The 15,842-nt window shown below is 46.6% G+C and overlaps 1 protein-coding gene across 1 annotated transcript; it reads left to right on the top strand.

Moving 5' to 3' along the window:
* The first annotated feature begins 3,462 nt into the window (after nucleotides 1-3,462).
* Nucleotides 3,463-9,116, top strand: LOC117214318. Its single transcript, XM_033460317.1, has 2 exons — nucleotides 3,463-5,548; nucleotides 5,925-9,116. The coding sequence occupies exon 2, from the start codon at nucleotides 5,948-5,950 to the stop codon at nucleotides 7,286-7,288; it is 1,341 nt and encodes a 446-aa protein (XP_033316208.1). The 5' UTR covers nucleotides 3,463-5,548; nucleotides 5,925-5,947; the 3' UTR covers nucleotides 7,289-9,116.
* The last annotated feature ends 6,726 nt before the right edge of the window (nucleotides 9,117-15,842 follow it).

Raw genomic sequence — 15,842 nt, 5'->3', positions numbered from 1 at the left:
AATCGAGACAGCGAGATCCGACAATGAAAAATAATGCAGCAAGCCGAGAGAAATACTCGTGGAAGTGCGAGAGTGATTTTTTAAAAGAAAAAAATGTTTAGGTGACGTAGAATTTAACAATACGTGATATTTAGATAGTAGAAAACTGCGATGGAAGTAGAAATTTAAAATATATGTTTATCGTTATTAACTACCAGATAATCTATAGATATCTGTAAATCGATCTTCGATATTTTAGAATATTTTCGTTCCATTATTCTTGTCTTTAACTACATCCCAAACGATCCTTTTCCTCGTAGGAATATCCTCGAAAGCTACAAAATCTTCGTTCATTTAAAAATTCGACTTTCACTCTCCGTTCTACAGCCAACGTTACCGATATCGTCTCAGTTGTCGGTTTAGGAAGCGAATTCTCTTCAGAGGGAAGACTCGAGGGTCTGCGGCAGGGTAGCGCAGGGTCTACGCATCGTCCATCATTCGCTGAAACGACGAAACGCTCGGTAGGTTCGGGTTTTCAGAGAGCGGAGCAGATCTGCATAGCGAGTCGGCATCTCGGGACGAGCGAGCTAAGTGCGGGATTATGCAAAGCAGCGGCCATACAGTATAAAAATACGGAGCGACTCCGCGCCATCTTTTCCGGACCATTCTAATAACTCCCTTCTATCCAGCTTCCTCCAGGCCTCTAGCTACCTTCCTCGACCTCCAACCCTCCTCGTTCCCTGGCGCTGCTCGGCCTGCGTCGACGACCATGGGGGAATCACGAACCCGTGCACGCGGAACGGTCACCCCTCTTCCAAGATTTCGGCAAATATAATCGTAAAGCCGTCGACAAGACCGTCGCGACGCCTGTGCATTGCATCTACGCGATCTTCAGCGTTCTATAAGGCATTCTTTGTTGCTTTGCGCCACCCCTTTTGTCTCGCGCGTCTATTTTTCTTAATAGAAGTATACAAAATGAAGATCATTCTTCGAGATACGTTGGATTACACGGAACTGCTTCCACACGATTATTCATTGTGATTAAATCGGCGTTAAGGGGTGCGCTCTTAAGAGAGCATCGCGTTCGCGCGTTGATGCCAGTCACGCCGATGATTAATGACCCATGAATATTTACGCGTGCCATTAATTTGTATCGTTTGATTGGTTGCTTCCTGCACACGCCAGACCATAATTCGTATACATCGGATCGTCGGGATTTACAAGCTCTCGATATTCTTCGATTTTAAATCACCGTTATCAGGAACCCCCTATATAGAATTCCTACATCTGATCGGGTCGATCCTGAAATCCGACGGTCGCGTACGTTTCGTGGCGCCTCGCCACTTAAATTCTGAAACTTCTCGCCTAGGCGACTCACGTTTTCCGCGAGCGAGGCGCGAGATAGCGGCGTCCGATAACGCCCGGTTGGAAGTCGCATTAATTTCTCTCGGTCGACTCCCCCTCTGTGTGCCAGTGGTAGAAACGCGACATGGGGATGGTACGGTTCTATCGAGGGTTGTGGGGGCTTGGCGTGTAGGTAACGGCACGCAGAAACGCTTCCTCGCCGGGCGTTTAGGTAAGGTATTCACGTAACACATAAGCAACCGCCACGCGCAGCCCACCGTGTGCACAGAGATAAGAGGCGAAGGTGGCATCTTAGGTGGCACTTCGAATAGAATTAAATTCCCCGAGCAACTGCGGAGCAAGTCGATATCGTCTCCGGATGATATCAACAAGAGCGGCAGAGAAGGAGGGAGGACAAACTTCTCTCCGCCATCCTGTAAACGCGCAAAGTGAATTCGAATTTCGTCGGAGACGTTCGGTTGGTGCGGTAGATTTCGAAGCTACGGATCAATGTCGTTGCAGTTTTGGTGTTAGCCAAAAGATGCTGCGGGTGGGCTTTGATCGATGTTTATTTGGAACCCCGTATTGCGGAGCCGAGTGATCACAGTTTGAAACAACGCTACGGTTGAATGCGAAGATTCGACTTGGAAGTTTGATTGGATATAACTTTGTAACTTCCGCGAACGTTATCACAAAGTTCCTAGGAAAATAATATTTGGATATAAAAATAATTGGCAATTATGTCGAGCAATAAAGCGAGATTGCGAAGAGTCTGGATAATAAGCTGGCTCGTCATGAAGCTGTGCCACTTTTTGGAGGGTGATTCCAGGAATTAAGACAGTCAGAAACATTTGATGGCTCACTTGGTATGCATGGTTCCGCTTATAAGTCAAGAAATTGCTCAAGCGGCCGTAAAATCTAAATCTCTGGTACTCGTCGTCAGGGCTGCGTACCTCTTCCCCTTTCGCGGATGACGTACACCGTGGCCAGCTATTTTCGAGAATTCTCTGATCCTCATCACACATTCAATTTATCAAGGACTCAAGATGTACCGCCCTGTTTTTTCGAGCTGTACAAATCGTTTGTTCATTTATTTCTTTTCATTGCCAGAAGACATGCAGAAATTGGACTTTCCAATTTGACTGGATACCGCGGTTTTGTAATATTTTTCAAACTTTCGCAAATCCTTCGATCGACTAATCTTTATTCGATCGATTTAAGTCACGATTCATTCGTGGTATATGGGACGCAATTCCACAGATTATAGGTCACGATTTTAGCAAGCTTCTGAAGAGGTATGATTGGCCTAGGGACGTATCTCGATGGGATATTTCCTTGAAACGCGGCGAGCTTGTATGCGACCAATGTGGATGCCGGCTTTTAATGGAAAATCGACTGCGCCCGGGGAAACCCGCTGGAAGAGAATCACGATGATTCCGTGAAATATGGAGGCAGGAGCGAGCAGGTTTTCGACGGAGCCGGTAAAGCTGCACAGAGTGCTGGGGCTGCGTTAATGGGTGATTGATAAACGACCTTCTCTCATCAACTGCATCGGCTGCATATTTATCACCGGACAGACTCAGCAGTCCTCGTGTTAGCGTCAGCCAACTGGAAAGTATCGCAAGATATTGCTCGGAAGCACGTCGAGTCGTTTCTCTTAAAAAGGAATGAATAAATTAAATACCCATTGGATTTCGGACATATATAGACTAGACGATGTAGTTGAAAATTAATTCGAGTAATCTTCTAGAAATTTTCGCATAATTCAATGCAGCAATGGGGGTCATACGAGCGAGTGGGAAGCTTTCTGCAAGGTGTCCCTTTGGTGAAGCAACGTCAGTGTTAACATTCCCTGTTACGATTCAGCGTTAACAGTTCACGCGTGTCAGTCACGTGCCGGTCGACCAGCGACCCTCTGCTCGTTTAACTCGGACGAATTGGGCGTCGCGAAGTTGCCCTTTCTGTCCGATTTGGAGGATAACGAGGACAGATGCCTGCGAAATTACACTTAGATGATTCTCACGAATCCGAGTCTTCACCCCTCTCGATAAAATAATAAGTTTTTCTTTTTTTAGTTCGTTCTTTAAAAAAAAAGGACTGGCAGTGGAGAAAAGGTAGCAAGGATAGTCGTTGGAGCGTCAGCGGAGAAGCATAAAGTGGTATTAGGGATTGGTATATCGCCATCAGAAGCGCGCAGGGACAGGATGCCACGATCGGCAATAAATATGGTTCATAAGCCAGGAATGGCTGGCGAAAGATATAGAAACGTTCCTAGACGTCCCGCAGCGAGTCGCGTGTCACACATAACGTCGACGAAACGGCTCTGTCGACTTTACGACCACGAATTAGGATTAAACCCGGCTTGGACCGTTCGCCATCATCTGCTTCGTTGATAGTCGAATGATTCAATTTATTCTAGCTTCGAGAAAGTTCTCCTTTTCTCTTACTCGTGTGGAGCAACACCGGGAGAAATGTTTATAACGGTGGTTCGTCGTATAATAATTATTAATCTGGTTGTAGTAAATAATTTCGAAACAGGGAAGCTGGGAAAAACTTAGATACAGGTCGTTTCGTCTTCCGTGATCCGCGAATCTCCGCTGGGGTCGGCCAGTCCAATCGAAAGGTCATTACAACTTTTTGCCGACTCAATCAAGAAGTTAATGTCCTTTAACCTCTAGGCGTTCCCCGCAGAGTTCGCAGAATCCCGGGAATCGTGAGCGTAAGAACTCGACGGCTCTCACATGCCGGGCAAAATAGATCACCAGTTTTATGATTGATCGCCTATTGGCTTCGCGTGCTAGCCAGCCTTTTTACTTCCTTTTTTTTCGCGATAGCGGGTATTATTGCTCAAGCATAGAACTCCAGTCTCACTCTGCTTCCTTTACTTGTATCGTTCCGTTTTACTATTTTTATGCTTTAACATCCGCTGAAAAAATATTGCAAATATTAACAAGCTTTGCCGAATAATTTTAAGTGAAATTTTGTCACGATGGAGGTGTTGGTAAAACAATGGCGTTGAAAAGATGATAAAAAATTGTGATTATCGGGTAGAAATGCTTTCGTAAGAGCCGCATATCACCTGGAGGGATCGTGGTATTTATCGAACTGCCGAGAAATGGGAGGAATTCGTCAAGAAGATAATCCGTAAAATGATGATCTCTGGTGGCTCTGCTGGTACCTTCTGTCCGCTACGGTCAATTTAATGCACCTCGTTTCTCTTCGGTAACGAGATGTTCGTAAGATGACCAACTATTAAACCACGAATAGTCCTGAACTTCAAAAATAAAGAATTAAAATCGAAATGATTCTTCAACGTCGTTGAATCTATATGCAACCTTATAAACGTTAAAGACGAAAAGAAAGATCGGAGAAAAGATTTCTCTCGAATAGAAAATGCTGGAGGGAATGCTCGAAAAGTCGGGGCGAATGATCATTGGCGGGATAATCGGGCACGGTGGAGGTCCATCAGCGGATTCGACGAGTCTGCCGAACGTCCAATATCCAGGAGATCGACCATAAAAAAAGGAGTCGAGGCTGGCGCGGGCGTTAAAAATATTCAAGATCGTTTGTCAGGCTGAATTACAGCCCCGCTCGGGCCCGCCATCACCCCCATTCCCTTTAGATCTCGGGCTAACGGGGTAACGGGATCCTGCGGAACGCGTTGCGCAACGTGGAGAGAGGGCAGAAGAGGAAAGAGTCGACGAGGACGGCTACGACGACGACGACGACGATCCCGGGCACATGTGTCGAACCTGAAATATGTAGGCGTGGTCTGGATGGGACTAGCAGACGCGTCCCGACGACCGAATATGTTCACCCCGTTCGTACGCTCCACCCCCGTCTAACCCTGGGAACGTTGCCATTGGCCGGTGCCACCCTCGTTGCGCCTCCACCTGCCACGCCGAGCTACCCTCCGCGGGATTCTACCCCTAAATACAGGGGATGCGCGGCCGGTTCCCTCATTTTAACGTGGTCCGCCGATGCACGTTGTACCCTTGTCCTCGTTCTCTGTGTTTCTTCTTCGGTGTTACTGCGATCGGATCGCTCATCTGTGCCGGTGTTATCACCGACGCTTGTGATTAACCTCATGTTTGTTATCCGATGGAAGGAAACTGTGTGAACTGATGTCTTAGACCAAGGAGGATTGACACCCGAAGGGGGTGAGCAGCGTGGCTGTTACACGGTGATTGCCGGAGGAAGAATTCTCTGTTGGACGCGTGGTCCGGTAAGTTTAGTTTTGTATGCTTGAAACAAAGCAATTAAGTGGTCTTTCGTTTCTCTACGAAAATTGTAGTTTTTAGAGAATTACTTTGTTACTACGCTTAATTTCGTGTACTTAATTGCTTTGTAATTTCTACGTGAAAGTCTTTGTTATTCGCGCTATCAATCGTTTAGATGATATTGTCAATTTTCACCGACGTTCGATTACGCGTTTCCACTCGTTCAAACGCATCTACGAAATCGCTTGTCTATTTTCATTGACCCAGTTTCCCTCAGTTTGAGCATGGTCGTAACACCTGGTGTTAGAGTATAGAAGCGCGAGCCTCATCCATCATTTCCGCGGAGCTTGGTAAATTGACCATCGGCCGTCATTGTCACAGGTCGATCATCCGGAGCGAGCAGGATGACAATGGAAGATCGTACGAGTGGCATCGACCGTGCCGCCCCCGCGACGTCTACGACGGCCACGTCGGGGTTGACGTCGTCCAGTCCTCCGTCTATCAGCGACGTCACCTCCGACGCTTCGTATCCTCTTCAGCGTGCTAGCAAGCGTTCCTTCGACGTGGCGTTCCTCGTCGCGCCTGACGAGAACCTTGCTCGTCGGCAGAGCGAGAAAATGAGGATGGTGTCGAGCAGGAAGGATCGTATTCGCGAAGAAATATCAACGGAGAACATCTTGGACTCGGATAGACTGCCACAGAATCTCACGATCAAGAACTACGACAACGACACCGGTGGTTCCGATAGGAGGAGGATGATGCAGTGCACGGAGAACTCTTTAAGTCCTCCATATATATCTCCGAGAACGCTGACTCCGACGTTACCAGGTTTGTCACCTGATACCGACACTCGGAGGTACGTCTCTGGCACCCGTCTACAGAAATCACCCAGTCCACCTGCGTTTGCTACTCATCAGTCGATGTTAACCACTTGCCCGGATGCGGTGGAGCCAAATCTGACTTGCAACAAGGTTTACGATACAGTTATACCCTGTCCGACCGACAGACATGGAGAATCTCGAAGCGCGTTTACGAAGGTGAATCTGACAGCACAAAGGAACGGCTTCAACGACGATGGACAGACTTCGCCAAGATCCTCCATATCGCCAGACGATCGTACCGGGTACCAGAGCAGCGTCAGTCCACCAGTGGTACCACTGACAGCTACTACTGGATACAAGTACGCGCCGTTTCCCACGAAAATGTCTTATCCTTTCCTGGTCAGTCCCGAGAGCAGTCAACCTGGTCTACTGGAGAATTTGAAGATACCCCAGATTGCCCAGCCACCCAAAGTACCCAGTCCAAAGATACCCAGCTTCCGACCGGATCTACCACCAGTTTATCCGAATTTGTCATACAATCCGATCTCCGTGTTTCCACCGATGGCGGATGCGTTGACTAGACCGAGATTTCTGGCGACGGCCGCTGGGGTGGCTGGTCTTCTGCCCTCGTCGTTCGCCGCGTTGACTCTGCCCGCGCAAAATGTTTGCGCCAAGTGCAATCTATCATTTCGGATGACCTCCGACCTGGTGTACCACATGAGATCACATCATAAGAACGAAAACTCCGGTGAAGCTGCCAGAAGGCGAAGGGAGGAGAAACTAAGGTGCCCCGTCTGCGACGAGAGCTTTAGGGAAAGGCACCATCTGACTAGGCACATGACTGCGCATCAGGATAAGGAGAGCGACGCGATCGTGGATCAGGTCGAAGTGAAGAGACGAGCCACCACTGTTCACAGCAAGTGACGACGGAAATCGTCGACAGAAGACACGATACTGACCAGTGGCTATTCGTTTGAAAATTAAGATGTTTCTTTTACGAAGGGGAGGATATGGAGTTTAAATTTTAAGGACTTTGAGAACTTGGAAGGAGAAGTGAGAGAATTTGTTTCAGGCGTGTTATTTTTTATTGTTATTTTATTATAAGGCTCGTTTAATCTGTTTTCATTCTGATCATTCATCTATGAGAATTGAAATTCGATCGGACGAAGATAAATGCTCTTCCAGTTTTTTAAGATATCATCTCCTAACATACGTAGCTCGATACACAGGATCACTTATTCTACCATAAACTCCTCGTTAACCAAATATTCACGAGATTTTTGCACTTGTCCATTTTAACTGAAGTACTTCACGAGATTAATCGATTACGACATTTTACATGGTATACGTGTATGATAACGAACTAATCGCTAGAAGCTTTACCGATTAACTTAAGAGATCTTACCTTTGCGAGATAAGGTGATATTCCCTCTTTAGTCAATATTAGGTAGAAGAAATTTGTAAATATCGCGATTAATCGTCGATTGATCGGACTTTATCCTAGTTTTAAGGGTATGATAGATCGCTCGAATATTGCTTGAATCCCAATTATTTTCTTTTACGCCGTCACAATTTTCGCGATTTAAAATATTCTCAATATTTTTTTCCAGCTGGAAAACCGAACGTTTTGATTCACGTTGGCTGGTAGGCAGGTGTGTCGAGAGGGTTGCAGCACAGGTGGGGCAGAGAGCGTGTTCTGGCGGGGCAGAACGCGACGTAAGCCGCGTTCATTTGTGTGTCGGGGGTGGCGCGGCAATAAATAGATCGTAAACCGTACCCCGGCTAACACACAAACCGGCGGAGCGCGCATAATGGTAGGAAACAATGAATGCCGTAATCGGAAACAGTGCCGGTTTGTTATCTGCCATTTACACTCCATTTAACTTCAAACAGTGAATCGGCTGGCGCGCATTCGCGTTTTAAATACACGCGACCTCCGTAGCTATCCCCGGCTCCACCCCCGCCGTGCCTCACCCGCCCCTATGATCCCCTCCTGCTCGACGTACGGCTTAACATAGGGTTAACCTGCCGCTCGGAGTGGCTTAATATTGCCCGGAATTGCTTGACTTATCGCCACTTCCATTCCTGGCTTAATGTTTGCTTATTTCATCGCTCTGCTGAATCGTGATTCGCTCACCTGTGTATTTCTGTTATGTTTCCCTCTTTGGTCCTTCCTATCGAGCACATTGATAATTAAGAATTTATCAAAAGCATCGGGACAGAGGTGAAATAAAATAAGGAAACAGATGGGGTTCGAGCCAATACAAACGAATAAATCTTTTTAAGGATAAGAATGATAAAAGCTACAGTATTCTGTACAGCAATAATTGCAGTAGTGTGTATATATATTCGACCTCGAAGATTTTTTTCAATTTTAATGAAAAAAAAAAAAATGAGGGTGTTCTTTCCTCGATCGCTAAAGGAGGCGTTAATACTGTAAAAGCGACTCATGGAATAGTATCTGTGGAAGTTCGACGTTATCAAATAACGATTCTATATCGGATCCACGGATTTCTTAGAATATTGCGGCCCATACGACGTTGTTCTAGATATATGTGCACGATGTAAGTCTGATGTAAATGACTCTTCATACAGGTGTAAAATTATCATCGGCGTTCTGTTTTGTTTTATAAGAATTATTTATCACGACGTGTCACGTTGTATCGGTTCAATGTAAATATCACTCTGTACATAAGCACTGTATGTATTCGGAATCGTTGTTAATGAATAAAAAGAATATCCGTGAAGAGAACTCTGCGAATGTTAAACCTTATCCACTTCTTCGTTTCGTCTCTCCTCCATCTTATAAATTCTATGGTTTCGTAGCAGAAGTTTAACGTTATTCTACATCGTATTTCATTCGTTGTCCTTAATTCCTCATGGTAATAACTCTCTCATTCGGCAGAGGTATTAAAGTTATTTTTTTTAATTCGTTTCTCTTTTGTACGGTTGTCCCTGCACCGCCCAAAAGCCGATTACACGGCAATAGATTAATTTTTGACCACTTGAAATCTCTCCCTACTCGGATACTTTCGAACGTCGTTGTATCGATCGTTGTTTCCTAAGAAACCTTACTCGTATAACGTTTCTTAGAAACGATCGTAAAAATTACAATTACAAAGGAGGATACTGACAAATATTCCAGCGAAAGTGACTTGCGCAAATATCGACTTGTTGAATCGAACATCCACGCTAGAAAACTCCCTGAAGACTATTCAGGGAGGTATCAGCCTCTCGAGAGAAAAACCACAGAGAAATCCCCTAAACGGGTAACGTTAAGCCCGTCGAAACCGCAGCCAATACAACAAACAATCTCTTACCGCCCTCGTTTCGGCTTAACTTCGCCCCTTAACCCCCTACCCCGAGAATAAGTGTACTTACCCTCTGCCCGAGGTCCATAAAGATAAATAACACGAAGCAGCCCACGGGCTCCGGGAACAGTCATATCCCTTATAAAACTAGGAAGAACCCCCTCGGAAATTCCCATCATCCTCTTTCCACCGTGGCCTGCTCCTGTCTTCCATTTAACGAGCAAATCCATCCCCGACGCTTCCGTTTCTTCCACGCTTTCGTCTTATTATCGTCGCCCTTCCATCTCTACGGACTCGATGCCGAATTCGAGGAATCGTTCTCTTACAGTCACGAAACGTTGACGAAAGTATCAATCGACGACCGCAACGATTCAATAAAAACGAATCGCGGTATGGATGTGGAAGTGGATTTGAAAGAGATCCTGACCATTATGCTCGGTGGTTCGATTTAAAAGGAGCATCGCAGCCATTCATCCCTCTTGGTTCCGATCAGACAATCGGTCTTCCCACCCTTGTTAGCGATACTTCACCGTGGAGAATCGCGCGCATGCTTGTTCTGTCAGTGAAATAATGACAATGTCATAGCTCCGGGCTGATTTGCCACGGCGCCCTTGCCACGTGGGCGACGATTGGACGCGGATATGCTAATATGGCGTCCGTTCCAAGACATTAACTTCTCGGTTTGCCGATTCTCGCCAGACGAGTCACGTCTTCGACGCGAGACCACATACGCTACGTCGATCATTCGATATCTTCGCTTCTGTGTTCCCATGAACGGATCGAGCAAGACGTGACTCACCCTTACATATTTCATCTTCCATTGCATTCGTTAAGAAACGAGACTTGCTTCAAAGATTTGAACTTCTATGTAAGATACTGTAATCGAAGAAGCACTTTATTTTTGTAAAAAAGTATACGGCCGAAAGTCAGAGTTTATACGAGTGCTGGTAGAAAGATGGGTCCCAATGCCGTCGGTCACCCCGATTCCCAATTAGCCACGGTGTTTCGTCGCGATTATGTAACTTGACTGCGAACACGCAGCTTACATCGGTCTCACGATGATCCCCGTTTCGGCGTATCGATCTCAATCAGACGTTGCTAAACGATTTTCACAACGCCACTTTTCTAGGACATATGCTTCGTTTCGCCTTTAAGCTTTTTCACACGCGATACCAGAAGCAATTACGATGGAAATACATACATCCGCTTGTAGTATAAAATACGGAAACGTGTCAAATTTACCGAATTTCTCAACCACGAGAATAAACACGCGTCCAGCATATCGCCGGTATCGCTGAATCCTTCTGTCCTGTCGCGGGAGATGGTAAATCCGCGGTGAAAGGACAGCCGCCGAATTCGAAGCGGATACTGCGCACCGTTCGCGCATAGTTTGCGGCTCGACAAAGAGCTGTCTGGGAAAAAAGCAGACCGCAGCGGTGTCGTGCGGTAGAGGCCGAAATAGAAAGGACCGGCCAGGCGGGCAATAATTCGAAACAAAATGTCAAGCGGCCACCATTGTCGAGTGCGGTGGTGCGGTAGGCGCCAACTAGCGCCGACGAGAAAATATCGCCGACAGTAAATCAAGGTGTAGAAGAGGATTCACCACCTTCTCCCATCCCCTGGCTCACACGCTCTCTTCCCTCCTGTCCCTTCCACCCTCGCAGGCCTGTTTCATCCCTCTGCGAATGGTCCAGCCGCACGATCGCGCCCTCACCAGCTTCCGTTCCTTGTCACTGTGTGCTTCGTGCGCCGCGGTGTTTCGTGTTGACGTTCAAGGTTACACGTTTGGATAGTCGTTTGAGCATTGATAAAGTTCAGAAGGTACTTTTTCGTGAATTCTGAGGAAGAATATCTTTTTTTCAATTAACTTGGTTAAAAAAGGTGGACGATTTTTTGTGATATCGAAGCATATGAGAGAAAGAGAGAGAGGGGATGGTTGTACGGTGGAAAAAAGATTTTCCATCCTGCTTAAATATGTCCGACCGCAAAGCAATAAAATATCTTTATCTTACTCGTGCCATTACTCCCTTGATTCAGTGGGGTTCAATTTACATTCCTATCGGGGCTTCGGAAAGATAAGTCCATTTAAATAAATTAGTAATGCTATCTCTTGGTCGGCGGCCCGGGGTGGCGTTTAATAATATTTTATCAATTTTCGCGGCGATTCGTTACGCGGTGACGCCGTTCACCATTGTTCCGACGTACAATTGCTCGAGTTTTAAACTTTACGCCTCGATGAATCATCTTTCGCGAACCGATTTGCCGCGTGATAAGTTGCTGAAAAAGTTCTCCGCTGCCTCAAAAAACATTTCGCGGATCGATGAATCGCTACGTAGCGGAACAATTTGTAGTTCTTACATTTACACTTATATTTGTAGCTTTTAAAGGAAAATTCGTTGGAAAAAAATTGTAACGTATCGGCTCTTTTTATTATTTTTGCCTACTACCAAGTAGCGTAAAGCAGCGGGTGAGAATTTTGAAAATAGATCTGTTCTGTTCGTCGTTTGTGCAGAGTTGTCGTTTCCCCTTTGTGGCTGGCGTGTAGGTAGGACAATATAATGGGGCATAACAACGGCGTTAACACGCACTGGCCGACCCCGGACGCGACCCGGGACCCTCGCCGGGTGAATTACACCTCTGATAATTACTAGAAATTAATGTTCGAGCCTTACACCGGTCATTGTGAACCGAGTCGTTTAACCAACCCTTGTTTACTTGCTTTTACGCTTTTAATCGCGATACCTGTATCACTTACCGAGATTTTTTTCATCCTCTCTTTCAATCGCTTTATCTCGAAAGGAATTAAACGGAATATTTCATACGTGGTCTATCCAATTATCATCGAATCACGATTGCATCTGCTTCAAAATCAGTAAGAAGGCAGGAAATAGGAAAGGAGAGAGATGGGCGAGAAGCAGAGGGCAAGAAAAGACGACGGGGTTCGTAAAATTGAAAAATTAAAATCGGCGCCGATGACGGCGCGGATCCGCGGCCGATATAGAGGGCGGACCGCCCGATGGGATGTATTAAAGCTGCGGCAAGGGCCACACCAGCAGATAGGTTAATGTGAATTTATTGCGATCGAGATATCGCGTCGGCCAGAAAGCAGAGACGCGTGCTACGCGCCCCGTCGAACCGATAGCTATTGTGCAACCGCTTTCAAATCGTTCCTAGTAAAGGTCCAGACCGCGACCAAGGGGATCCGTCGCTGTTTTAAACCAACCACCCATTTTCCTGGGGTCGAGCTTCTTATCTGAATGCATCTGGGACTGCCACGCGTACAGCTTCTTCTCCGGTTAAATGAATTGCGAGCGATACCGTGATTCCCTGATCGCCGGACGATTCTTCTAGAATTCCGAAGACAGAGTATCGTCTCTACCCTTGCATTGTACTAATTTTCTCTACGATCAGAGACCTTGACTCTTACTTATAGAGCTCTGCTTGTTCTATCCATTCGAAAGTATCAATCGGAGATCGTAAAATTTTATTCGCTAAATCCCATCGAATTAATGCTTCTTTTAACCTTCGAACGACGATCGTCATGTAGATATTTCACGTTTATTTCTGTCTAGATTGCATGTACGAATTACTATTCTATGAAACTATACGAACGATTTCATTTCTTAAATTAATTTCATTATTATATCACGATGGAAAGTCTTTTTTAATTGATATAAATTAAAATATTTGTCGCTTGTCACGACCGTATTCTTCCTCTGCTGGAGAATCGTTATCGCTCTTAGCGATACTATAAATTGTTTTTGTAAGAAGAATCTGGTGGATCAATCGAAGGAGACAGGCTGCTCCGATCGGGCCGGTCTCCAGATAGCTTCTGCGAGGCTGTCCTCCTCGGCGCGGCCCCGCGCGTCTTCTTCGAGCCTCTCCGCCGGATAGTCCCTGTGATCGTATATCACATTACTTTAATTCATATGGTAATCGCGCGCGGCGCAGTGACTACGCGGCTCCGGCGAAAACTTTCGGAACAATGCGAGGGACAATGCGAGGGGTGCGTGGGAGGGAGTGGGGAGGGGGTGGTGCACGGGGGATGTAGAGGTAGTGCGGAGGAGAGGACACCGTCGCTCGCAGAGGGGATGGAACAACGCCAGGGTGAAAGGAGGGTAGAGGCACTGGAAATGGTGGAGTTGGACGAGAACGGTGCGAATGCGATATTGAATTCGCCCCTGGCGACGTGCCTGTTATCGACAATGTCCGACCGCTGGACCGGAAGCCATTTGCTCGCTCTGTGACGAAATTTATGAAAGTTTCGCGGACCTCTCGCGGTATAATTGGGAAGGCTGCCGCATGTGTGGCAGCGCGAAGGTGGACTGGTCGACCTGTGCTTTGCACCGTCCTGAACATGTTTGCTTCACTCGAGCGCTGCTGCCCGATTCCGTTGCGGAAACGGAAGAAGCGACCCGCCCCCTGAGTATTTTCTGTCGCGTTGACGTCACTTTGACTGTTAGAGAGAATTTGACACGGGAGCTACAACAGTGTGTAGGAATATTCTATTCTGTGCATCGTGGAACAGTCACATTGTCTTTGATAATAAATATAGAAGGATATAAAATAAGATTCGCAAAATTTTGGTCAGGATTCAGAGTGGGAAAAGGAACGAAGCTTGGTTGCTAGATTAAAAGGATTGTTGTTTCGATTCTGTTGGCAGTCGCCCCGGTGTCGGGTTCCGATAGAAATGAAATTCCCATTTCGCGATGAAAACCGCGGCTCAATCCGCGACGAATCCATATGCCGAGGAGCGCGCTATCCAATCTGAAAGTGGCCGGTTAAAGCGAACAGCTTATGCACCATACGTTTCGGGCGCATGTTCGCGCCCACGTTCGTGATTTCGTCCAGAAGCAACGAAAACCGCCGATGGAAATGAATGCCGCGTAGCTCTGGCCCAGATCCCGTTTCCGATTTTCCCTTTTCGCGCTCCATTTTCGTTCTTCGAGAATACTTTCGCGTATGGATGCGAAATGATGAAAAGTGGAGTGATCAAAGTTTCATTCGAACTGTACAGAGCTTATGTCAGATCTGTTTCTATTGAAATTGAAACTAGAAAGCTATGTGGTTTAGATTGAGCGACGATTAATTCAAGCAAAGCTCTCTCTCTCTCTCTCTTTCTCTTCCTCTTTCTCTGGCGATCATCAAAAGTATGACAAAATCTGCAAAATTTCAGCATCCAAATTTCGATTGAAGCGCCTGATGGAAATTGGCCGGTTGGCCATATGCGTCGATTCTCTAGTTGTGCGCGCAGAAAAGCTGGATGGGCGTCGAGGAGGTGGCGAAGCGGCAGGGTCCGGGGTGGTGGGCCGCATTACAAATTTAATCTTACAAATGGATCCGAAAACTTGGAAACAATGGAATATATGAAATGCGGCCGCGTATATCATGTCGCTAGACACGGGGTGGTTCCAGCGGCAATATTGTCAGGGCCGATCCATATTCTCCGCGAGCGTGCAGGGGGATGGGGCCCGGCTAGATCCAGAGAACGGGGAAATATCGAAGGAAGGGTGGAAAGAAAGGCAAAACACGCTGTTGGCAAGACAAGAAGTCGCGAGACACGCATGGTTCCTGTCGCGTTCCAACCAGCACGTGTGGCCCCTAGATTCTGGCATCACATAGGTACGGAGTTATCGAGCACGCTGAGGTCGAGATACGTCGTAAAGAATTTATAACCGACTCTCTGAAAACGATTTCTCATCGATGATAGCATTCCTTAAACTTTGCAGAACAGTCGATTCTAGTTATAGTATTGCTTCCTACTTCTTCGTCGTTTCTCTTCAGGGTTGATTAACAAATATCGGCGCTCGCAACGAAACTGATGAATTTTTAGAACAAAGCTATTTCGTAGGAAAATGGAAGGGAACAGTGGACGATCCATTTCCGCGATTCGATCAAAGAATTTGTGGAGGCAAGGGACGCGTAAGCAAGCGTTTGTGGAGAGGATAAAAGGGAAGGGAGAAAGCTCGTAGGTTCGAGGCAGAGTCTACCCGGCTAGATTAGCATAAATATGGCGTCTTAGAACGGGGCAGTTTGTCATCGTTAGCAAAGCACACGCTTCCTGGGACTTGTCGAGTCACACTCCTCTGAATCGTCGTGGCCGCTTCTATTCCGCACGGGGTACCGACAAACGTTCCACAGGAAGGAAACCACCGATGTAGGTTGTT

This window comes from Bombus bifarius, unplaced genomic scaffold, assembly GCF_011952205.1.
Source record: "Bombus bifarius isolate JDL3187 unplaced genomic scaffold, Bbif_JDL3187 scf7180000009200, whole genome shotgun sequence".
In the NCBI taxonomy this organism is placed as follows: Eukaryota; Metazoa; Arthropoda; class Insecta; order Hymenoptera; family Apidae; genus Bombus; species Bombus bifarius.
The sequence above is the reverse complement of the archived record's forward strand: the minus strand, read 5'-3'. Positions and strand labels throughout refer to the sequence as shown.

What these genes read in the sequence shown, in the direction of transcription:
- LOC117214318 (XM_033460317.1), top strand. Translation starts at nt 5,948, where the DNA reads ATGACAATGGAAGATCGTACGAGTGGCATCGACCGTGCCGCCCCCGCG.